We start from the raw sequence: 25,651 nt of genomic DNA on the forward strand, positions 1-25,651 counted from the left end.
GCTGTTAATCTGTCATGTAAGCCGGTGTTGTCGCTCATAGAGAGTAGCAGTTAACGGTACGATTGTCTGTTCTGCGGTTACAGTTAATAAATCTCTCTCTGCACTGTCGCCTTTTCCTCTCCAACTCTGTCTTTTCTTCCCTCTCCTGCCGCCTCTTGACCTCCTCTATAAGTCCCGTCTCGTTCTCCTCTCGTTCTCCGTCGCAGCCCCTTTCGATGTCTCTCTCTCATGCTGTTAATGGAGGACTGTGTAGCAGCCCAAGTTATAATGATTTCCATAAGGCTACACGGCCTCTCCGCAGGCCGGAGTGTAAATCACAGTGACGTGTGTGTGCTTTTATTGTGTGTGCGTGTGTGGACGACGGATCTGTGTGCAGACGCGGACGCTTGTGTGCGCTAATACACATCTCACTGTTTTCTCTTGAGAATATGGCAACTTTAAGCATAGAGACCATGACTTTGGTTTCAGAACAATAGATGTACGATTTAAAAAAGACAATCCTACGGCCTTCTGATTAGAGGGGTTCTAGAAATAATAGTGACAGGAAAACTATAGTCTTGTGGGGCATGACAAAGTTAAAACTTATGAACACATCTCTGGTTAACACAAGATTTAAAGTGGTGCTTTTGTGTTATTCTTTGTGGAGAAACTCGATTTGTCGATTAAATCAATTATTAGATTAGTCGATAAAATGAAAAAGACAAAAGAATTTATTTGGTCGAGGACAGCCCTAACCAAAATATTAAATATTGTGAAAAGAAACTGTTATTATCAATTTATGCAGTGGTCCCCAAACCTTTTCCTCTTTGTAGATAAAAGTTATTTTCAAGCCTCGCCAACATACTGCGCCCCCTTTTTATATCTCTGGCTCCCCCTTAGGGGTCGTGCCCCTCAGTTTGGGAACCATTGAATTAATGTATCTTTATATATATAACTGATTAATTATTTAGTCTATAAAATGTCAAAATATGTTGAAAAATGCTGATCACAGGTTTTTATGTGTTGAATCGACAGTCCAAACACAGCGACAGTGATATAAAACAGAGAGAAGCAGAAACTTTGAGCATTTTTGCTCAATAAATGATCAAAATTGTTGCAGATTCATTCAGTCAGTCGCCTTATCAATGAATCATTTAATCTTTTCAGCCCTAAATATCAATATCCTTCGGCCCAATAGTTAATTCTTGGCACTATTAGAAATCATAGTTAGAGAAAACAATCCCAACTTGACGTCCACTGTCTCTTTTTTTTTTGTTCCTGAGCTTTCGGCTGTATCACACAGTCTTCATCAGGTAGGAATCTACTCCGTTGTCATGGAGATGGATCTGTTGACATCTGAGCTCAGCGCAGTAGCTGTTATCATTTCATCTGTTCAGCTCATGTAAAACCTTAACAGATCCACCTCCATGATAACGCAGCAAATTCCATCTATTACAAAAGATTGTTTGATAAGAATGAAAGCTCCAGAACAACAGCTAGATAATTTGATGAAAATAATACCCTCATTGTTAATAATGTTCTGTATTATGACCCTGAACTCACTGAAATATCATTAACAAAACCTTTTACTCATTTATTTATTTTTGTGAATTAAGAGAAAGCGATTAATTCAGTCTGTTTTACATTGTGCAGTCTGGTGGTCTGGCTCGTTCCCTAAACACCTATTGTCGAGGGAGGATTACATGAGCTGCTAATTACATGCAGTGTGAAACACGACCCGTACTGCAGACAGAAAACTTTCCACAGAACATCCAAAGCACAACATTTTGGACTTCGAGCCACAGCAAGTAAATCTAACCATTTATTACAATGACACCGTGTGTAATGTTGCAACTTGCGGCAACTGAATTCAAATAAATGTTCCTAAAATGTCTGTGGCTGGAGAGAGAGAAGTATGTTGGGGTCTAAATGCAGCATGTGTGTCAGACAAACAGACAGAGATATTTTAGATGTCTCTTTCTTCCCCCCCTAAAACAAAACCCCTCCGGTGAACAAAATGTCATTCCAACAGCAGCAATAACTTGATACACGTGGTTTCATTGTTTCCAGAGAGAGAGATCCCTGAGCTGATGGAGTTATAATGACAGTGTGTGTTTTAGCAGGGGGTCGGTGCACTGACAGGCCAACAAACTGCTGAAGGACGAATGGTGTTTATTCTGCTGGTTGTTACCGTAGACGGGTTGGAGGAGGAGAGATCGCTGCAAAACCGTATTGTAGAACGGGGATCTAAAGTTCATCTGTCTGACGCCCAAATACAACATTCATCATCTTATCCTGCTACCCAGGCTCTTCTCAATTAGTAATCCAAGAAGAAGAGGTCACTTGTCAAACAGATTATGATGTCCTCAGACATCTGGTTTGGAATTTTTCTGCTCATGATGTTTCAGTTTTTATAGTTGGAGTTACTCTTCTTTGTGTTTTCAGTCATAGGAAAGAATTATGCAGCTGATAGCTATGCAACAACAGTTGTCAGTGTGCTGACTTGACCAGGACTTGACCAAAAGTGCATGTGATTATCATAAAGTGGGCATGTCTGTAAAGGGGAGACTCGTGGGTACCCATACAACCCATTTTCATTCACATATCTGGAGGTCAGAGGTCAAGGCACCACTTTGAAAATGGTCATGCCAGTTTTTTCTCGCCAAAATTTAGCGTATATTTGAAGCATTATTTAACCTCCTTCACAACAAGCTAGTATGACATGGTTCTTTAGGTTTTCTAGTTTCATATGATGCCAGCATCTTCACTCTAGCTTTAAAACTGAGCCCACTACAACCTTAAAAATCGCAAGTTGCGTTAATGTGTTAAAGAAGTTAGTGGCGTTAAAGTGAATTTGCATTAATGCGTTATAATCGCATTAACTTTGACAGCCCTAATTATTATATCTTATTATTACATAAAACCCCCTTCTGGCATGGTGGTAGTTTTTATTTACATAAATACCTGCAGATTGATTGAATGTAAAGTGGTACAGCTTGGTGAATACAACCTTTTAAAACCCTGCTCTAAAAGTGAAAGCATGATGGATAAGAAGTCCTTAAAATGTTCTCTACAATCTACAATTCTGTGACAGCCGCTATCTGTTGATGAAGATCATGTAATGTGACCAAAAGCTCCAGATATGATAGAAAGCTTCTGCTACTAAATGGACCTTGGGGTGAGATTGATTCCTGGGTCAAGAATGAAGAAAGAATAAAGTTTACTTTACATCAACCTGCTTGCCTCATTTAAGCAGTTTAACGGGTTAAAGTTGGAGCCAAACTGCAATCCATGTGATCTATTTGATGGTATTTCTGAGTATTTACGCACCATGCTGTTGGGTTAAACTTCAACTTTTGGTCAAAACTGCACGCCGCTGCGATATTTAAAGCAAGCTATTGTTGTTGAAGCAAAAATAAACCCTCCTAGGACCTGGGTTTAACTGAACAATGCCTCTTCTTCCACAGTTACGTAAAACCCGTTCTCTTGCGGTAGCTTCTGTCTGAATTATGTAGTGAAACATCAAGTCTGGATGAAGCGTGAGGCAAGCTGTTCCTGTGTAAAGCCTGAAACTGTGACCGTGGTCAGTTTTAGAGGACTAACGGTGGTTTACTGTCAGATACACAAACTCAGCTTCAGGCTGGTTTTGGCCCTGATGCTGCAACAAGCAGCCTTAACACATGCACACACAGAGGCTCTGTCCACATATCCAGTGTCTCTATATTAAAACCTGGAAGGACATGACCCTTTAGGAAAACACTGGCCCCCTGGACACACTCACACATACAAACACACACACTTAAACACACACACACATACACACTCTGGACTGGTGGGACTCATATTTCTGAGCGTGCTCATGTCCATTTGCTGCCTTTTCTCTGCAGAACTAAATGTAAATACAAGAAGGGGTTATTCAAACACACACACACTCACACAGGGGTACCCCGCCAGTCTATGTGTGAAATGTAGCACGCTGTTGAACCATTTCCCCTCTGCTGATGAAAAGAGACACGAATGAAAAGAAACAGAGAAGAAAAGAGGCACCAAATTAAACGGAAAGTTTAAGGAGTTAGTGATGGTTGGAACAAGAGAAATGAAGAGATGAAAAAAAGAATACAAAACTCATAAATTACAAAAGAAGTAGATGTTTTATACCATGTGTTTGCAAAATTGAGAAAAGAAAGTCTGTATACCATAATGACACAACACTGCAGAACTTAGCATATCCTCATACGACGGTTCGTATGATAAAGTATCTTAAAGTAATTTTTCGTGCGTTTTCCTACGAATGTCCAGTAACACAAGCGATCAGTGCCCCTGCAGTGCAGAACCTGTTTAGGCAACAAAACTACATGGTTAGGTTTATGAAAAGATCAGGGTTTGGGTTAAAATAAATACATTTGTTACGTAAAATAAGTATGTTTGTTACGTAACTTACGCACAGTATTAGTTAAGTATGTAAGTTACAAAAGTAAGTTAAGTTAAGTTAACTCAACGTTGGCTTGGTTTCACACGGGACACAAACAGCGGTCTCCTGTGTGATCCGTCCATCCACCCCACAAAGTCCGCCCTGCTCGTCCTGGCTCATGATTCAACATTAATCAGCAAACTATGAATATATATTTATTTTGACTCTTGGATAGAGTACAGTTTTTTGTGTGTTTTCGTAGGTCACTTTGGTTGTTTTCACCAGAGTTGTTCAATTCAGTTGTTTGCATGAAGCCACACTTTTTTGTCACGTACCTGTTCGTTTGTTTTTTATTTTCCTAGGGATGACCCGATCAAGATTTTTGGCCCTGATCTCGATTCAAGTCTTTTAATATTGGGTATCTACCGATACTACAGCTGTAGCCTAGAGTTTATCTGACGCACCTTATTTTTCACAAGGTACTTGATCCACATACTGAAGGTCCTGGTCCAAAAGTATTTGGCTTAAATTATTGGTATGATATGAAAGAACGATTAAGTGGGAGAATGTGACTCCTGAAACTGACTCACGATCAGCTACAGAGGAGATTTATCACTCTGTGATAAATGTGTGGATTTGTTTGAACTGCAGAAACACTACTCTTGCAGTTGAACAGTCCAGATACAGAGTGGAGCTTCTTCCCTCACAAACTACAGCCTAAAAATGAGAAAGCTGCTTATTAAATGTTTAGTACGCTGTTCTTTGCCGATGATAACTAGGATCAGAGTTTAGCAAATCCGTGTAAACCTCAATGTCCAAACTCAGAGTCACTCACTGGTGCTCCCAAATCATTTTTCACATTCACACGCTCTTATTTTCATCCGCATATGCAGTCAATTGCTGCGCTGTAGAGTCCGGCGGCTAAAGGAAAGCAGCGCTGCAACACTAGCAGGCTCAGGTGGACAAAACACAGTGAAGAATGGATCGGAGTTTGATCAACTTTATTTTAGCAGATAACATTAAAATATACCCGGATCAGAGCCGACACTGATTCTTAGGATCGGCTCGGGATTCTTTTTGAGTTTATATCTTCCTTTATCTTAATGATAACATTATTGACGCTGTGTATACGCTTGATTATACTCCTTGCCTTCATGTGTTGTTGCCATGTAAATGTGTGTGTGTGTGTGTGGATTAGTTGTTGGTAACAACCAGCCAAAGTATCTGGCCCAACATTGGAAGGTGGAACAGGATCAGAAGAAAACATTTTGTTTATTGAAAGCAGCTGAAGCAGGGAGGGAATATGTTTTCTACTCTGTGTGTGTTCAGCTTGAACCAAACAGAAACATTAAGTCTAACCCCCCCGCCCTCCGACCTTGTACTCGTTTAACAGAACTGAAGAAAGGTGTAAAACTGACTCTGCTGGCAGAAACTGTTTCTGAAGCCTGGATGTTTAACACACTGAAATATACTGTTAGAGTTTTACTCACTAGAGGACGAGGCGGCTTTAAACAGAATATAGATATGTGTTTGCTCTCTGAACATCTTTGGATGAAAGCTTCCTCTTCAAGTCATGAGTCAAGTGGTAACGGAGGAGTCAGCTGGTCATCTGTGCAACATCACGCGTTTATAGTCAGACACGTTTGTCTCTGCATCAGTATCACCATACACAGCTGCTATACACGTATGTGTTTTGAATTTTGGGAATACTTTGATACTCGCTGCACTGTATGGACAGTGGAAGCGGTCCAGCACCCCCCTCTGTGAGTGGGTGTGTAGGAGGTCTGCCAAGCAAGGTTTACAGGCTCGCACCAGGCCTGGGGGAGGGTTCGCTGTAGCTGTTAAGAGCGCTAAACCATGTTCCCCCTTCAGATCAGACCCCCACGCCGCCAGGCTTCAAACGCACTGCCCTTTCTCAGAACACGCCGTGCATGTGGCAGCGGGGAGGGACGACGGGGGGAGTCAGAGGGAGGGAAGGAGGTGCAACGGGAATACCGGCACCTCAAGTTACCACTTAGTTAAATAACGCCACGCACCCGCACATGCACTGACACACCCGTACGGGAATTCACATCACACACACATATACGCGGCCCGCCTGTATGCTATTAATACCAGCCCCGAGGATGCAGGTCATGCCTCGCATTTGCATTTCAAATGCGTCTTTCGCTCCATCATCCAAATAGTGATGCTTTAAAGACATTTGGCGCTGCATTAAACACTCTGAGCTTTCAGGTGGGTCTTCTAAAAAAATCCACGCACAGATCCGTATATGTACCAACATGCACGATGCAGATTCATTTACAATTACTCACGTATTTACTGCAGGTGGTCCAAGGTCTTTCCATAACTACCATCAGGTTCTGGTTGAAGTTTCAGGTTCAAGCCAAGTTAACCGCACACCTCCCTCCCCCTCCTCACGTATTTTGACAGACTTGATATTACACTGTATCAGCAGGCCTCCCCTCCTTGCTAAAGGGCCCCTCGGATACATTGGTTCCATCTTGAAGTGGTTCCTAGCGTGAAGGTTCAGACAGATGTTTGTATCTTTTTGATAATCAATGTGGGAAGACATGCTGAAGGAGGGAAACTGATACGCCAGCGTGAGAGTAGAGCAACACGATACTGTGGAGCATGATGTAGGCACATACAGTATGGAGGTATTCAAAAAAGAATTTGATCTTTGGTCGGTATCATTTTTCCCTGAAAAGTAGCTCATTTTTAAAAAAAATGTCCTCATTTTAGATGTTCAGGGCACAAATTATCACGCTCTCTCAATGGCATGGAGTCAGGAATTAGTGATTTTAGGGTTAAGGGTAGAGGCATGTAGGGAGAATGTGGCATTAATTTCACAGCTCTCATCACCATTGAGTTGCAGTAGCAACAAGTCTCTGGCACCGTCACACTGGAGGACAGACATATCAAGTTATTTGTCAATTGGTTTTCTGGTTTGACAAGAAATGTGAAGCTGCTCCACTGCTGAGCAATTTGAAATGCATTGTGGGGTGTTGAGGGCAGAGTGCTGGACGGAAAGTAGGTTTTTGAAAGCCACAAGTGGTTTCTTTAGTAGCAAGTAGTAACCAACATCCAGGTCTGAAAAGTGAAGACAATGCTGAAGTGCCTTAAACTTTTATTCTTTGTAATAGCCAGCAGGGGGCGACTCCTCTGGTTGCAAAAAGAAGTCTGATTGTATAGAAGTCTGTGAGAAAATGAGCCTACTTCTCACTGGATTTATTACCTCAGTAAACATTGTAAACATGAGTTTATGGTCTCAATCGCTAGTTTCTAGTCTTCTTCAATACAGCATGATGTTCACTTAGTAAATTATGGTCTCATTTAGAGTCAGATAGACCATAAAGCAGGGGATGCTTTAGGGCGTGGCTACCTTGTGATTGACAGGTCGCTACTACGGCGTTGTCCGGTCTGGGAGTTGTCCGTGTTTTTGGTGTTTTAGAACTTTAATCCTTTTTTTGGTCGCCTAAAAATGTGTTATTCAGCGTTCGGTTGTACTTAGCTTCACCCTTTTGTATCACTTCTGGTTGCAAAAAAAACAAGATGGCAACAGCCAAAAACCAAGATGGTGACGGCCAAAATGCCAAACTCAAGGCTTCAATACCGTAATCCTCAATCCAATGGGTGACGTCACGGTGACTACATCCACTTCTTATAAACAGTTTATGGTTGTAACACCTCAGTCTTAGCTTAGATTTAACTGCTACTTCTGGGAATCAATCCACCAGTATCATCAGCCTGCTTTTCTAACCACCATGTTTTCCTACTTTTACTGTTGGAAGGTTTATTCTAAATATTTTCAAATGTTAAAGTGATAACAGTGGTGCTTCTGCATTCCACCTCCCTAACTTGTAACAATCTGCGTCCAATTTTATGAGAGCAGACCAATGTATCACTGATATTTATGTGAGTATGAACAAACCAATCATACATCACGACCCCATGCTGAAACAGCTGCACCTTATAAAACAACTGTCAGATGCTGATAGAAAACAGAAGAAAAATCCTCCTCTTAAATAATCCATCCTCACTCCAATACACTTGTGAGACTTGTGTGTCATGTGTTACATAGACCCAGCCAGCTGAGCTTTGTGGACATGATTAATGTTTATTGAACTCTAGCCGGAGTGGGTGTAGAAATCATGACTTCATCAAGACAATTCAGCACTGATAATTGAGAGTACAAATTCATATTTATTTGTCTGAAGGTTGGAGTTTGCTGCATCATGTATCTTCATATACAGTTTATTACTCATGATCAACTATTCCACCTGATTCGACTGTTATCGGCTCATTAAATGTGCGTTATCAGGCTTTATAAGGCTCATAGATATGGGTCAGTAGGAGCCTGCTACACCTACTATGTTGTAAAAGTGAAAGCAAAACTTAAAAGCAACACGTTCTAACACGTCAAACACAAGCAAAACAGCTTCTTTAGGTTTCTGCAACAAAACCACTGAGTTAGGTTTAGGGAAAAACTTGTGTTTTGGCTTAAAATAACTACGTTTAAAAAGTGAAACTTAAGGTTTCAAACACAAAGATAACTACACGTTGTTGGTTTCACACGGGATGCAAATCAGGGTCAATCAGTTTCACCCTTTCTATACTACAGTGCCTGACTTCTGCTTTTGCTCCGTCATAATTACTACAGTCGCTGTTGACTTCTTTTATTCCTTCTTTCGGTGATTGCCCATGTGAATCGATGATAAAAAACCTACTAGCGGGTGTAGCGGGCCCCTTCTGACCCACATCTATGAGGCTTCTAACCACTCAACGCCCATTTGATGACCTGATTACAGTCTAACTGACCTGCTCTTCAGGAGTTGTGAATTCACTAATGATGCTTCTTGTGTTTCTGTCTCCGTCACCAGATGACTCCAGTTCCAGAGGTGGAGCCGGGATGGCCAATGGTGACTCTGAACACGCCCCGGAGCTGGCTGGGAAACTGGGTAACCACTCATCTCATCTCATCACTACAAGCACATAAACATTTGAAAATGAGAAAGGAAGCCACTTTAGATAGCTGAGAGTGTGTAACATTTTAAAAAGCACAGTAGCAGATTGTGCAATAAACACCTTGCACACTGTCAGAGGGGAGAAGGTGAGGCCCACACACAGACACACAGATACACAAAGCCACACATCAGGGTGTTTGTTTGCTCAGATAATTGGCTCTGACAGAGTGGAGAGCAGTCTATTTGTGTGAGGTGTGATTTGGTGGGACACATTCCTTCCTTTCACCCCCTCCAAAGTCTCCCCGGTCCCCCTGCCATGTAACTTAACCCTTCTTTCTTTGCTTTTTGTTATCCTTATATCCAGCTTCCCATTCTCCCTCTCTATCTCCATCATAAACGTCCGTGCACACTCACACTTCAATGTCAACAAACTCTTTGTTTTTTCATGCACATTCTTTCTCTTTATTTGTTTGCATATTTCTGCTCACACACAATCAAACGTACACACTCACCGCTTCAGCTAAAGCCACGTTTAAACCAACTTTAGCCCAGCGTAGAAAAAAAACAGCTCACTTATTTATTTGAGTGAGGCCAGTCCGGCAACGCAGCGTCAACACACCAACAATCATATAGATAACATGAACATGAACACTGTATTTCTGCTGTTTACCTTGCAGTCGTTGGGACAAAAGATAAAGTGATTTGCCTCCGTGATAATGTTGTAAAATCCTGTCTGTGAGGGTTCAACACTGTGCAGTGTTTAGGTGTTTGATAAGTCTTTAAACACATTAATCCGTTCCTCCTGGATCGTATTTCATTGATAAATGTACTGATAAATCCTCAACAACTAGGTGTATAAACTCAACCTTGTTTTATAGGAATAGTTTTCCATTTTGCAAAATATGCTTTTTCACTTTTCTTTCCAAGAGTGAGATGAGAAAATCAATACCACACATCAAATCTGTGAGCCAGAGCCAGGAGGCAGTTAGCCTTAGCTTAGCAAATGACGCCAGTCTGGCTCCGTCCAAAGTCCAAAAATCTGCCTCCCAGCACCTTTTAAATAACAATGTTGAAATAACGGTTTGTGGTTTTATGGAAAGTTATGTGCAGCGTCTCAGCTGGTTGCAAACTCATGGTGTCAATAAGACTCTGGGAAGTCACGACTCCCACCAAGAAATAGTTGCAACTCCTTATAAAACTACAAATTGTCTTTTTTTGAACACCTTGCAACGGCACGGAAGCTCATCAATGTACTGCTGTGTGGACGCCACGTAAGTTCGTATCAGAAAGTCCCACAATAACACAAACTGATCGATGCAGCGGTAGAGCAGCAACTCCCGTGTTCGCCGAGGTAAAATTACTGTTTGTGTGAATGTAGTCTGGTGGCTTTGAAGACAGTGAAATAATGACTTTAGTTTGCATTAGATAGTTAGTTAGCGTTCACATTATTCATAACCTTATTGATTAGCTTACTTTGGTAACCTATGTCACTGCTTTTCACTAACGGCTGAGTGGAAACGAGAAAAAAAACAGTTGAACCCGCCCTTTAAGAGGTGTTGTCAGGTATATTTTTTAACGTTGGAGTCAGCCAGGCTAGATGTTCCCCCCTGCTTCCCCTCAATCTTCTCATCTAACTCTCAGCAAAAGATTTAAACTGTCTTAAGAGAAATATAATCCTAATTCTAATGTTAACCCTAAACTAAACTACTCCTGTCAAAGCCAAATCTTTAGCAAAAATCTCCTCAATCTGAGAATCCAAGTTGGAATCACGAGTCTCTCTCTCTCCCTCCGTCTGTCTGTGACTCACTGTCTGATCAAAGGCGGTCAGCCGGAGGGTCAGCAGTATTTTTACACTGTGAAGTGTGGCGTTGAAGTGGCCCCCGAGACCCAGAACAAGCCTGCCCTTTCGCCCGATCTGGCTCTCACCTTCTCGCCTCTTTCCCTCTCTCTATCACCGCTCTCTCAGATCGCCCTCTGTTTTTCTTTCTTCCTACCTCTTAGCGTTGCCCTCTCTCTTACCTTTTACTTTTTTTTATTGTTTTAACTCCATCTCTTTGTTCTCAATTTCTCTGCCGTCACTCCACTTTTATTCGTCTGTCAGTCCGTGTGTGCTAACCTTAATTTGAACTTTTCTCTTTCCATCTGTTTTCTCCTGAACTTCTGTTTGATTTGGTTCAGCTTAGACATTATAAATCAGTTCATTTCAGTTGCACTTTGCAGTGTTTTGTTCTTTCTCCATGTCTCCTCGAGTTCAGCTGCACTTTGCTTTGGCTCTTTCCTCCACTTCTCCAATTAACTTCAGTCGAAGCCAGCGAATTTACGTAATCATCAAAGTAGGACATTGCCAAAACATGAAACTATTAATCATTATCTTGTATTTATCCTCCGCTCTCTGTTAGATCTATTGACTAACTGGTCACAGTTCAGCTGTAGTCCAGTAGCTTTTCTTAGACTCAGGGGATGAGGGGGGGATGTTTGTCCTGTCATCCTGTCCAGCTTCCTGCCGGTCAACAGAGAACTATATTCCTCTGAGTAATGTAGCCGTAGTAAAATCTCCACATTTCAGCGCGCAAACCCGTCACATAACTCTCCCCCTTGTTTGTTTACCCGGAGCTAGAATAATAGCTGTGTCCAAAAGAAAGAGGCGAAACTGCAGTAGTTTCAGGGTGATTTATCGCCCTGGTTGATGGCTATCTGCTGTGGCTCGAACATGAGGGCTGTAAAAATCAAGCGCTCCTGTGAATGATTTCCTCTCCTCCCTCCCTACTGGGTAGTTTCTTTTTCCTCTTTGATGTGCTCGCTGATTGTTGTGTGTTTTTTTAAAGTGGGATATTTGTGCATGAATAGATGCGTGAGTTTCAGAGGAATATGTAATCGTTGAATGGCTGGATGGGGTTAAGTCATGTACTGTAATTGCGTGGAGGGATGTGGGTGTTTGAATAGGTGTGTGGGGGTTAACTGGCCTTTTTATGTTTTGTAAGAAAGGATTTGCTTGAATGAATGGATGTTTGGTGTGATGCTAAGTCACTGTCTGGCTTTTTATGACACAGATGTGCATTCATGACCGGATATTTACAGCGATGTTACATTAGAGCTGTCTAACGGGTTTTTACGGGGGGATCTTATGGATGCGTGATTTGGGGCCAAATATGTGCCTTTTTTTTTTTAAGAGCAGCAGAGGCGTACAACCTCGGGGCCAGAGGTGCTGGATCAGTGGGAAATAAGGATGTTTGTGAGTGTAGGTTCCCGGTCATGTGAGTAAGTCTTTTGTGTGTCGGGCAGAAGAGGAAGTGATTCAAACATTTTTCTTAAACAAACAATTAGGTTTATTACAGCAAATTAGGGTTGTATATACCGAGAGGCACGCTGCCATATGTTGTTACAGCACAACATGGGATTCTTGGCACGGCCTGTGGCGATGACCTCAGCCCGTCTGACACTCCGTACACTGCAAAAAAATGTCCATCTTAACAAGTTACCAAGTCTCATATTCAGCCGGATGATTCAATTCGTTTCCTAAATCAATTTTTCTTGTTAATAAAGTTTGTGGAAACACGTGTCCTCGTGTTGTAACAAGGACGTCTTTTCACACCAGGAATGAATATGTGTAGGAGACGCAGATTATTACTAACTTCAAAGAAATTGATTTCACGGTGTGTAGTCGAAGGTTACGCACCAGCGCAGACTATTTGTGGAGTGGAAAATGTATTTGTTATCGCATTAGTCGCTGCAGATGTCTGCATGCATAAACAACGGTTCAACCAATAGAACGTCAGATTGAGCAACAAGGAAACAACGAGGCTCAGTTCAGACAAACATGCGTACAATATCTGTGTGATTATAGGGGGTTTCTAGCAGCTCTAACACAGGACCGCTCAGTGCTCCATCCTGACATCTGGAGGAAATGTATATGTCATTACCAAACAGTAGCATTTTTCTTCTGTCATTCCTCTTTAAAAGAGATGATAAACAATGTGGATTTCATCTCATATAAAAGGAAAGTTGGTATTTTGCAGCAGCCTAATCTAAATGTGTGTGGAGCTCCCATTTCTCTAATATTCATTGGGAAACAACATGGCTTCTCCCATATACCTTTTCTTATCCCCAACAAATTGAAGAAATTACATTACAAAAGTGTACATAACATTTATCCCACCAACAAATTTGTCTCAATATTTGTGGTTCTCAATAATAAATGTGTATTCTGTAAAAATGAAGAAGAAACAACTAAACATCTGCTTTAATGAGGACTATTTTGACACTCAAAACAATCATTCAATTAAGCTGGAAACCAGGGATGTAATATCATACTATGAAAAAAAAAACATAAAAAATTCAGCAGACTGTCAATTTATCAATTTTATTGGGGAAATTTCACACCCATATTTTGAATATCTTGAATTTAGAAAGTACTATGAGTCTATTCACATTATAAACACTAAGAAATGTGTTCATGTACTTAATTTGCAAGTAGACTTCTTTGGAAAAATGTGATTTATTGCCTACCTTTATTTGTTAAGTTATTATTTATATAATTTATATTACGGGCTTTCTATTTTTTTATTTTATTATTATTATTTTTTATTGTTTCTTAGAATTACTGTATGTCCTGATACAATGATGACTGTACCAGCCTAGTAGGAATGGAATCGTGCTTGTTTTGGTATCCCTTTATCAATATGATGCTTAATGTTGTCTGTTTTGTCATATTGTCACACTTTGTAATTGTTGATTCTTACAATAAAGTAATGTGGAAAAGAAATGCAGCAGCCTAATCCACTACTGCATTCCTAAAGAAGTAGAGGAATGGAGGAGGATAGTAGATAGGCTGTAGGGTATGAATGTATTATAATCTTGAAAGCAACACGTCTTCAGAATGCTAATAATGCATTGATTTATCTAAAAGCAAACAATTTTACTTTTTCTGGAGATAAAGAGACGATAAAAACGGTATCTCATGTGGCTTAAGACATTTCTGAACCCTCCCTTTGTGCCTCTTCAGATAACGCAGCTTTGATCGCTTTACGTCTCATAAAAGTCTCATATAAGACTCTCATGATGAATTCCACCATCTAACCCAACCTGCTCTCTTTCCACTGGTTTGAAGAACACAACACTGCTTGTAAATATAAAACTGAACTGTAAACCGTATCTCTACTCATAACTTCTTCTGTTCTCTCATTTTCATTCTTCCCATCTGCGGCTGACTGAGCATGAGAAAGAGAGTTTCTTTGAGTTTTATACTTTATCATAACCATATTCTACTACAGGCAGCCAACAGCAGTACAACTTGTTTTCCAATACGACATCTCGTTCTGATTACAGTTTCAATCCTCCCTCTCTCCACTCGCAGTGCGTCCACGTTTCACCCAGCCGTCAAAGATGAGGAAGCGCGTCATCGCTCGCCCGGTGGGCAGCTCGGTGCGTCTGAAGTGCACGGCGAGCGGTAACCCTCGCCCCGACATCATGTGGCTGAAGGACAGTCGGCCGCTGGTGGACGAGGACGGCGGAGCAGAAGGAGGGGAAGGAAAGAAGAAGAAGTGGACTCTGAGTCTGAAGAACCTGATGCCGAGGCACAGCGGGAAGTACACCTGCCACGTGTCCAACAGAGCAGGAGTCATCAACGCCACCTACAAAGTGGAAGTCATACGTGAGTCACCATGCAACCTCAAAGATGTAGATCAGTTGTCAAAGGTTTTTTCTTAAAGGTCCCATATTATAAAAAAGTTTTTTATTTTAAAGCAGGCTTAAATCCTATCTAAATACTGTGAAAGTATCGAAACACTCAATCCACAGGGAAATTCACACTGCCCGTATTCAGAAACTCTTTTGAAACAAGCCATTTGTGATGTCACAAATATACAATATTTAGACCCTTGACACAATTTTAAACGTAAAACATTCTAAATGTGTCCAAGTTTATTCCTGGTTGCAGCGTATGTGAATGTCATCAGCTGACAAGAAGTACACATGAACCCAAGCTGTTGTTAATGCAATTCTGTTGCAATTCCGTCAAAATGCGCTAAAACGGAGCGTTTCAGACAGAGAGGGTAAATACAGGTATATTCAGGTCGACAGTGTGAGGAAAATAAAGTTTTTTTTTTAACATTAAAGCATGTAAACATGTCCTAGTAGAAACACAAAATACAAGTATGAACCTGAAAATGAGCATAATATGGGACCTTTAAAGCTCAATGTTAGGAAGAATCAGTTGAAGTGTCCAACAGAGCAGGAGAGATTAAGGCCACCTCCAAAGTCTGTCCCTGACTTTCAAAATGTACCACCGTCCTCTCCATAAAACAGCAGAGAATTTCCAGACAGGGATCAAACAAGTGCTAATGTTATTATACATATTATACAGGTTGGGAAATTACTATTTACAATTCCTATATATATATAATATATAATTAGTGTAATTGTGTGGTGGTCTGAACTTTTTAGATTACATTATAAAATCAAGTACTTTTTATTTACTTGAGCAGATTTTTGATAAATCACTGTACTGTAAAGTTTACAGTCATATAAAAAGCAGGAAAAGCAGCAAATCCTCAAATTGAAGCTGCTGGAAAAAGCTAATATTTGGCCTGATAATGTCATAATTGTTGACTGTAAAGATTTTTAATATATGTAAAAATATGGCTGCATGTGGTGATTTCATGTCGTGACACATCAGAAAGCACATTTCTGGAGTTGCGGTGCAGGTACATGATATACCAGCAGGAATGTGTCTCACCCAAACAATAACATACATTATGCTGTACACAATGTGTGTGTGTTATTGTGTGACTGAAAGCCTGTCTGACTATAAATACTAGGGGTTTCCATTCTGACTCACAATGCAGTGATTATGTAGGATGTCTAAGATCGTATGATCAAGAACACCATAATTAACTTTTAAATGATTTGCTGTCCGAGAGTGATCAGTAGAGATCGCTGCTTGTTGTGTTTGGAACCTGAGTTCAGATTTACTTCTTGTTTTAAGACAGAAAGAGGTGAAAATAGTCCGTCATCAACCAAAATGTTAATGTTTTTAATGCTATAAATTCACTTAATGAAAATCTTTTACTTGTTGTGGTTGGTTGTTAAAGTAGAGCCACACGCACCCGTGTGCTGGCTAATGAGTTGCACCAAGTATAGAAGGATTAAAATAGCTTTTAAAAGCCTCCTCTCACTTCAGTGGCTTTTATTGATCGCCACCAGGCCCGTCAGCAAACACGAGGAATATTCAGCGGGGTGGCGACGGAGCCAGCTGCAGCTTCAGTCCCGTTTTTCTGTTGAGAGCAGAATGTGTGCTGCGATGATTTGTGAGTGTTTTCTGACGTATTGGGTTGTGTTGGACGGCCGCAAAAGCTGTTTTGACGCTGTGTGATTTAATGTGAAGCTGTTTGGTGGAGCTGAACTGTACGTTACTGAATGTGATAGCTCTGTTGAGAGCCCTCCGACCAGCTCCTCTCACTTTACGCACCACATCTGTTGTACATTAAAGTACAGCTGTAGTCTTTCCTGAAAGACACACACACACACACATGAACGGAGAGGAAGTAAATCAAACCGCTGCTTGCTTATGTCAAATGTGACATTTTCTCTATCAGGAGAGATTCACTCGGCTGTCAGTCATTCACAGCTGTTAGAAAGAAGGAAAAAAAAGTCACACACGCAACACGTATATTCCTTTAAATGCATGTCATTCCCTGCACTATTCAGCATCCCTTCTGAGCATTACCTTTAGTATTTTTTTGTATTCTTCTCTTTCCATATGTTAGTTGAATGAGTTCTGGCAGTGTTGTTTTCATGTGTGGTTCCTTTGCATTTGATTGCCGGCTCACCAGATGTCTTTAGGACGTGCTTTGACTGCATTAAGACTTTTACACATTTAAATAATTAAACTTACAGCAACATGAGCTCTTAGGAAAAACCCTACACGTGCATTAGAAACAAAGAAAAGGAAGCCAGCGCTGCAATGTGTTCTTAGAGTTTTAAACATATTTCGAAAGTAAAAACATACACCCGCAACTTCATTTTCTGGGGTTACGTTCTCGTGAGATCGTATTAACAGATACTAAAGAAGAGACTATTGAATGTCTGTGGCAGGTGTGTTTATTCTGCTGTATAAACTGAGAAAGAAAAGGCAGGAGCTGAAGATAAGTGGTCTGTTTGTGTCTCTTCAGCAGAGGACGGATGTGGTGCTGAATACAACAGATACTGTTCAAATAACGCTTTCAAACCATTTTATATTCCCTCAGGGTTGTTGAGTTTCATTCAGTTCAAACAAATAGAATAAAAAGCAGTACATACTCTTTCCTCACCGTGCTTTAAGCCTGATTTTAATTCAGATTACAGCTGGATTTGACAGGTTTACAAAATACAAATCAAACTAAAATCAGTCAAATAGTATCTTCTATTCACACTTTGTCAACTGAAATTTGATTTTAAATATTTCTCTCTCTATGTACGTGTTTGTCTCTTTCTTCAGAGCGTACCAACTCTAAACCCATCCTGACCGGCACTCACCCCGTCAACACCACCGTGGACTACGGAGGAACCACGTCTTTCCAGTGTAAAGTCCGCAGTGACGTCAAGCCGGTTATTCAGTGGCTGAAAAGAGTCGAACCTGGAGACGAGAACAAATTCAACTCCACCATAGAGGTACAAACCCAAGCACTGTCTGCTACATGTAAACACTATTCTCTGAGACAAATTGACTGAACAGGTCAATAAAGTTGTCTGATTTGACTCCAAGGTTGGAGACCACCGCTTCGTGGTGCTGCCTACAGGGGAGGTCTGGTCGCGTCCTGACGGATCCTACCTCAACAAGCTGCTGATAACCAGAGCCAAGGAGGAGGACGCCGGCATGTACATCTGCCTCGGAGCCAACACTATGGGCTACAGCTTCAGGAGCGCCTACCTGACGGTGCTACCAGGTCAGAGAAACTAACATGCACACATAGAGTGATCACGTATATTTATCTTCCTGGTTTATTATACTAGAGTTGTCCGAGGAAGGGTTAAATCAGCAGCAACTGGACTTGGTTTAGGTCCAGATCCTGCTGATTTAGCCCTTCCTCGGATACCGTGACCTGGATGACTGAGAACCTTCACAAACATATACTAGAGTTAATTTCTCTTTCTCTTCTCTCTTTGCAGATCTGAAGCCCCAAAACAACGCCGTCCCCACAGCGACGTCCCCGAGCCTCCCCTGGCCCGTCATCATCGGAATACCAGCAGGCGTCGCCTTCATCTTAGGCACCGCCCTCCTCTGGTTCTGCCAATCAAAACGCACCTGCTCCTCTTCTTCTTCTTCTTCTTCTTCATCCTCCTCAGCTCTTCCCGCTGCCCAGCGTCTACCTGCGGCCAGTCGTGACCGAGCTTGCCCGGCGCCGCCTCCTCAGCAAGCCAACGGGGATAAAGATTGTCTCTCTTACGAGGACTACGTCGCCCATCAGCAGCTGCTTCTCGCTCAGGGAGGCACCGGATTGGCTCCCAAGGTCTACCCCAAAATCTACACGGATATTCACACGCACACGCATTCGCACGTGGACGGGAAAGTGCACCAGCACCAGCACATCCACTACCAGTGTTAGCACGCTGCAGTGTTTTCACATTTACATGAACATGTCGCTGTGCACGCAGACTCATTAACTACAGTTTAAAACTAGCTGCTGAAAGAACAGAGAAAGAAGAACCACACGCAAGAGACTGTATCCAGAAACATGGGGTCAACTCTCTTCCTCATTGTGCTGCAGCCACGTTATTGTGTAAACAGACTGATTCAAACTATGAAGAATGTAAAGAAAGAAGACAAAGATCTTTATTTTTAAGCAGACTGGAAACCGATCCAGTGAAATCTATGAGAGAAAACTCCCCAAACATGTTTTATTCAAAGCTTTTTTTATATAAAATCTTTTCTGTAGATTTTTAAATCTTGCTTTTTTTTTGCTTCTTTTTGGACACAACCACAACCTCCTCAGTAACAGTAGAAATAGCTCGCCTACGCTACAAGGCTCCAACTATAGCTACTCGTGTATATAGTGGATTATATGGCATTTAGCACGCTACTTCATCCTGGGTAAATCTATAAAGAACAATTAGCATGTATGTAATGTAATAGCTTAATTTCAGAGTGTATCTCAGGCGTCAGCCCAACTGAGCCATAAAAATAACAACTCCCACTGTATCCACACACACACAGCCTCGGCAAGGATGAGGGCTGCTGCGTTCTGCTTCAGCCGTTCTGATAAATGTCTAGCTGCTATCTGATGCTGTGTGAAAAAGAGCTGATGTCAAACTGGTTTCAGACGGCATGAATCTCTCTCAGTAAGATTCATTTGAGCAGCAGCTACAATGCGATTTCTTCTACAAGCAAGGAAAACCTCCGGACAACAGTAGCAGGAGCAATCATTAGATCTGTCCTAACTCCGATACTGACACTTTCCTGGAGAAAGGTGGCATTTCCTGCTTCACCTTATCGCCTTTTCAGCTTTGTAGGATGCTCGCTGACTTCAGAAGAGAGGGATGAAGGATATCAGTTCTCCTCATGTCATACGTTAAGCCAACAGCGCAAAGGGATCATCAACAGTGCCTCGGTGTAAAACGGTGCCTTCGAAGAATTGTTTCCAGATTTCGTGGATCACCGTCGGATCATTGGATAATGTCGCAGATTCTTCTTAATCTGTCGTGAGATTTAGAGGGCTTAAAAGAGAGGAACTTCATCTTAAACTCTTTAACTTAAAGTCCTCGACTCTTCTTCTTCTTCTTAAAGCGCCGCACAATATGACCTCAAGTATGATGGAGCAGGGTTTGCATGTGCTCTTGTTCTCCACACACGGTTTGTTACGAAGCAGCAGACGGACTCGTCTGTTGTCTTTTGTTTTTATCTAAAGAGGAAATGGTTTGGATAAAGTGCTGCCTTCTCACCTGCAGAGCCCTCCTTCACCCTGATCAAGACATTTTAGAAAAGATAAAATGATGGGATGCAGCTTTAAACTGAATCAGTATCACAAACATTTAGAGCCATATATTCTGCAGAGCGTTATGTTGATTACGACAGCAGAACCCGTTGACTAGACTCTTAGTGCTGTACAATGAATTAGAATAATTTCTTGATACATTCAAAGATATGTTTTGATTCTGTATGTTTTGATTCACACATCTGCAGATTTACCACTAATTAAGTTTAAAGGGGACGTATCATGAAAAACTCACTTTTCAGATCACTTTACCAGCATTTCAGACCGAGGATGAATACAGGTATATTCAGACAGACAGTATGAAGAAAATAATGTTTTTTAACATTAAAGCATATCAACATATTCTAGTAGAAACCCAAAATACATGTATGAACCTGAAAGTGAGCATGATATGGCCCCTTTAAGTATTGAGTGATGGATTTTAAGCATTTTATGCAATTAGATAACAGTTCAGTCTCATGTTAATGCCATTTTAAAGCCCCCACACACCCAGATGTTTTCTCTCATTTTGGCTGATTATTAGACCTGATTAAAATCAATGTGCATTTGATTAATATTTCTCTCATTCTCGTGTAGTTTTGTTGCACCTTTTATCATTCTTATTAATACGTTGAGTTTGTGTTGCTCCTCCTGGCTTCATCCTGAGGTCTAATCAGCCAGATTAACTGAAAACACCTGTGTGGGAGTTCAGGGCCTTTAATTTGTAGACGGGGAGGTCACCAGCAGCTGCTATGAGTAAAGCTAATTAGGAGACTATATAAATGATCCTAGAATACGCTGCTTTCAAAGCTGCTTTTCGAGACATACTGATTCTCACGTTCTCTTGTTACTTGGTTTGTTCATGTATTTGAACGACTGTTAGTTGTTCTTTTACTCTCATTGTATCACTGCATTTTCTCTTACTTACTCAAACCTCATTAGAAACCTCCACCAACAAAGCTTCTCAGCACACCGCCAGTTACAACAGACTTTCTCTCTCTCAGGTCTCCATCTTCTTGTTCCTGTGTGTGCTCTTGAATCTGACCACTATATATAAAAACTGTGCATTGATCAGCTGTTTTAAATCACAGCGCTCTCTGAGAGGCACACTCACGCCATGTGTACGGTTGAAACGAAGGGGTGACTCTGTCCAGAGATGTTTTAAACATAAAAACAATAAGAAATGTGAAATATTTTAAAGAAACTGTGGGTTTGTCGTGTAGTTGATTGCACTAGTTGTCTGCAGACCTTTTTCAGGATGAAATACGACAGTGAGAACTTTACAAGGGTGCGTTTAAAACAAAAAAACATGTGACAGGAAGTGATTTATTGGAATCACCTGGTAACTTTAGTTGCACATGTGGTCGTTCTTCAGCGTGTATTGTTGTTGCACATACATATTTAAACTCAAGCAGTACAAATATATACATGTGGATACTTCATATACAGTATGCCCATTTTTATAATACAGAGAGATGTCTGTACCAAGTTGAGTCTAAATCGGACTTGCGACAAAACGTTCAAACCTTTAATTAAAGCGTGCAATTAAGGCCGATTGGGATCATATTTGTTGAGCAGCATTTGCACAAAACTTCCCCACACACAAACTTTGCACAAACATTTCGGAAGAAAAAATACATAAATCAGCACAAAAACAATCAGGGCTTGAACCCCTAATTAAGTTAAAGTACACCAGAACAGTAAAGAATAAGCATATATCAAAATGATTTTCTTTAACTGAAGAAAGGTCTTGAAATACTGCCTTAGTAACTCTCCCTCTGTCATGTTCTTCTTGTCCTCCCATTTTTCTGTTTTGAAACATCTGTTGACAAAGTCGCCCTGAACAGCTGGAGTGTGTTCTTTCATTTTAAAGTTTCTCCTCTCATGTTGGAGGATGGAAACGTTTCCAAACAGTAACATTTTCCTCAATCAGTGTTTTTCTGTGAAAACTGTTCCGTTACCTTATTTCACTCATTTCACATGTTTAAACTCATTTAAGTTGTATTGTGTCAAAGCTAAAGGACTGCCAGTAGACCGACTGTGTATTACCACTAGCATGTAGATGGAATGACATTATAGTGTTGAAGTTATAGTGTTAGATGATTTAGTGAGGATGCTTTGGACCATTCAGTAGCTCTAGCAACACATCGGCCAACTAAACATTATAAATTGTCTCAAGATTCAAAAAGAAAAGTGTGTTTCTAATTTATTTTTTCATATAATTGGGCATTATACTGCATGAGTGGATTTTGTGTTCTATTAGTAATAAGCTATGTAGCAAATACCATGTTCATGTCATTGTAAGATACTGTATTTATACGTGCCGACGGAATATACGAAATTTTATCGATAATCTTTGTATCGACAATCTTGTACAGTCTGTTGTCAGTTAGGTTAAAATTTTTGTTTTCTCCCATTGTAATCATTTTATTGGTGCCATTAAAAAAAGGTAAATCTATTTATTATTGTCTTATTTTGACAGTATCTGTAAGACGAGATATTTATCTCTCTGTGTCCCGTCACAGAAAGAGATTCCTGTCCAGCACAATAGCTCAGTCAGTACCATGGGACCGTCTTTAAGTGAACGTCCTCTAAATAGTTGCAGCCCTTCGATTGTGCGAGCTGCAGTCGGCGTTTCATCTGTCAACGTGTCCGTCTGGAGCGATGACAGAAGGACATGCGGTGCGTGCAGACGGAGGGTGTGAAGCATCTCTCTCTCTCCCTCTCTGACTCATTTATAGGGAGGATGATGATGAAAGACAACACTGTTGAAAGGACGGGGCAGCGCAGAGGGGTGGAGGTGGCAACAGGGCGGGACATGGAAACACAATAAGATGATGATAAACAGTTTAAAACCGTATTCTGCATGTTCTTCAGCTTTTTAGCAATATGTTTTTGGCCACTTGGGGCAGCAGAACAAACTAAACACAACGTTAACATTATTTTGTTAAAACCAGTGGGCCACTCCGGGTCTGAAAAGTGAAGCCAATGCTGAAGTGCCTTAAACTTGCATTCTTTCTCACAGCCAGCAGGGGGTGACTCCTCTGGTTGCAAAAAGAAGTCTGATTGTATAGAAGTCTATGAGAAAATGAGCCTACTTCTCACTTGATTTATTACCTCAGTAAACATTGTAAACATGAGTTTATGGTCTCAATCGCTAGTTTCAAGTCTTCTTCAATACAGCATGATGTTCATTTAGTAAATTATGGTCCCATTTAGAGTCAAATAGACCATAAAGCAGGGTATGCTTTAGGGCGTGGCTACCTTGTGATTGACAGGTCACTACCACGGCGTTGTCCGGTCTGGGAGTTGTCCGTGTTTTTGTCGTAGAACTTTAACTCTTTCACAGTGTGATTTCAGTTCATGAAAGTTAATTATAACATTTTTGGTCGTCTAAAAATGTCTTATTCAGCGTTCGGTTGTTCTTAGCTCCACCCTCTTGTGTTACTTCTGGTTGCAAAAAAATAAGATGGCAAGGGCCAAAATGACGAACTCGAGGCTTCAGAACGGCAGTCCACAAACCAATGAGTGACGTCACAGTGACTACTTCCACTTCTTATACACAATCTATGGTTAAAAGTTGATACTGCTAATGTGTTAGGAGTTGTGTTTCTGTGCAAATATTCACTCTCCTTTGAGTTCAGTTTCCACAAACTCCTGAGCGAAATATCTGACTCTTTAGCTGCTAAATGTTCCACTGTGTTCATCAGCTATTGCTAACTGCTGAGCAGGTAGCGTACAGTGTGTTTATCAGAGTTTTTTCATCGCAAACAGCTGTCTGCTCCATCTTGAAACAGGGTTAAACCAAAACAGTAAAGTGGCAGGAAGTAAAAAGATGAAACAAGGTGCAGAAAAATGCTAAATCGCTGGCTTTCAGTTCAGTTATTGCGATTTATCAGTAAATGATGGGTAGCTGACAAGCATTCATTTATCATGACATATTATTACTTTGCTAGATCCCATAGTTTCATTTGAACAGTCTATTAAAAAAGACTTTTACAGGAAAGGACAGCAAAATTGAACTTCCCCAAAAATGTCTTTGCCTTGTTTCCACACATTTCGTATAACTGACATCATATTAAATGAACATGGCCAATATCCATAGTTTCCCCTCATGGATTGGATGTTTTGACCAAAATAGGATCATTAATATGCGTCTACTGTTTCACAACTTTCCAGATTGTGAGGTTGAAGATTGAACAAGAGGTTTCAGGAAAAGAAACACTGAAGAAATACAGAGAAATAAATTCCTCTCAGGAATCTGCGGTTTTGAAATTGCTGCAAAGTCAACAGTTACTCATGACTACATGACCTAACCAGACATTTACTAAACATCTGGGAAGCTTCACTGGTGATAAACAAAATAGCAGAGGTAAGTGTATTTAAGATTTAAAGCTCTGACAGACATATTACAGTCAAGTGGGAGATAAGAGCAGGAAGAAGACCCGCCTGATAAAAGATACAGTACAAGGAAAATATGTGTTTTCATCCTCGACATTCACCTCTCATCCTTTTCTTATCTCAGAGATTATAGCCGGCTTTTCCTGCTTTTTTTCTGTTCCTCCTGTGAGTTTGATTGACTTGAAGAGTTTTGGGGGGAGGAACATGGGGAGGACAGACAGGAGGAAAAGATGAAGACGAGCAGGGAGGAGGAGGAGGAGGAGGAGGAGGAGGATGACACAGAGCTGAGCTGCTGACAGATGTGTTGAGAAAACGGAGAGGAGATCAGTGAGGAGAGTGGAAGTGTCGAATGAGACGGGAAGAACAGGAAAGGAGGAGAAAACGTCACCGATAGTTTTCATCTGTCATCTGGGTCCTTGAATGAGATTCATTGTTTATTAATGATAAAATGAACTTTCTTATTTGCTTTCTAGGCATTAATAACAATCTTTAAAGGAATCTAACAGTGAAATAACTTTCAATTTCGTAGTGTTGTAACTCCAGTGTATCTCTATCTAACCTTTGTTTAACCCGGTGCGAGTCACATTGAGATCATGAGCTTGTCCTGTAGAGGTCAGACCAACAAGTCAACATACAGTAAAAGTGTCACAGCAATAAACACATGAAGAATCAGGCCATGGGTCCTCCTGTTACACAAAAAACACAAGATTACCCTGTTAAAATATACATGAAGTCTCAAGTGACCGTCCAAATAGATGAGAAACAATAACAAAAAACATTGTTGACCAATCTGCAATGTGACCTGAGTGTTTCTACCACAAGACGAGCTGCAGCTTCTCACAACTGTAAATATTCTTTCATATCTAAAAGAGAGAGAGAAAGAGATTTTTTTGCAATCGATTTAATGAAATCTGTTGAAACCTTTCATGATCCTGAAACCTGGTTAC

The 25,651-nt window shown here is 40.8% G+C and overlaps 1 protein-coding gene across 1 annotated transcript in view; it reads left to right on the forward strand.

The window, feature by feature from the left end:
• fgfrl1a (fibroblast growth factor receptor like 1a) overlaps positions 1-22,761 on the forward strand; it is an 84,461-nt gene extending 61,700 nt beyond the window's left edge. Inside the window, exons 4-8 of the mRNA XM_037780693.1 lie at positions 9,274-9,351; positions 14,711-15,007; positions 17,831-18,003; positions 18,098-18,278; positions 18,502-22,761. Coding sequence (XP_037636621.1) covers positions 9,274-9,351; positions 14,711-15,007; positions 17,831-18,003; positions 18,098-18,278; positions 18,502-18,938 — 1,166 coding nt within the window. The 3' untranslated portion in view covers positions 18,939-22,761. The remainder of the gene's footprint in view (positions 1-9,273; positions 9,352-14,710; positions 15,008-17,830; positions 18,004-18,097; positions 18,279-18,501) is intronic.
• The last annotated feature ends 2,890 nt before the right edge of the window (positions 22,762-25,651 follow it).

Source organism: Sebastes umbrosus, chromosome 9 (genome assembly GCF_015220745.1).
Source record: "Sebastes umbrosus isolate fSebUmb1 chromosome 9, fSebUmb1.pri, whole genome shotgun sequence".
Classification (NCBI taxonomy): domain Eukaryota; kingdom Metazoa; phylum Chordata; class Actinopteri; order Perciformes; family Sebastidae; genus Sebastes; species Sebastes umbrosus.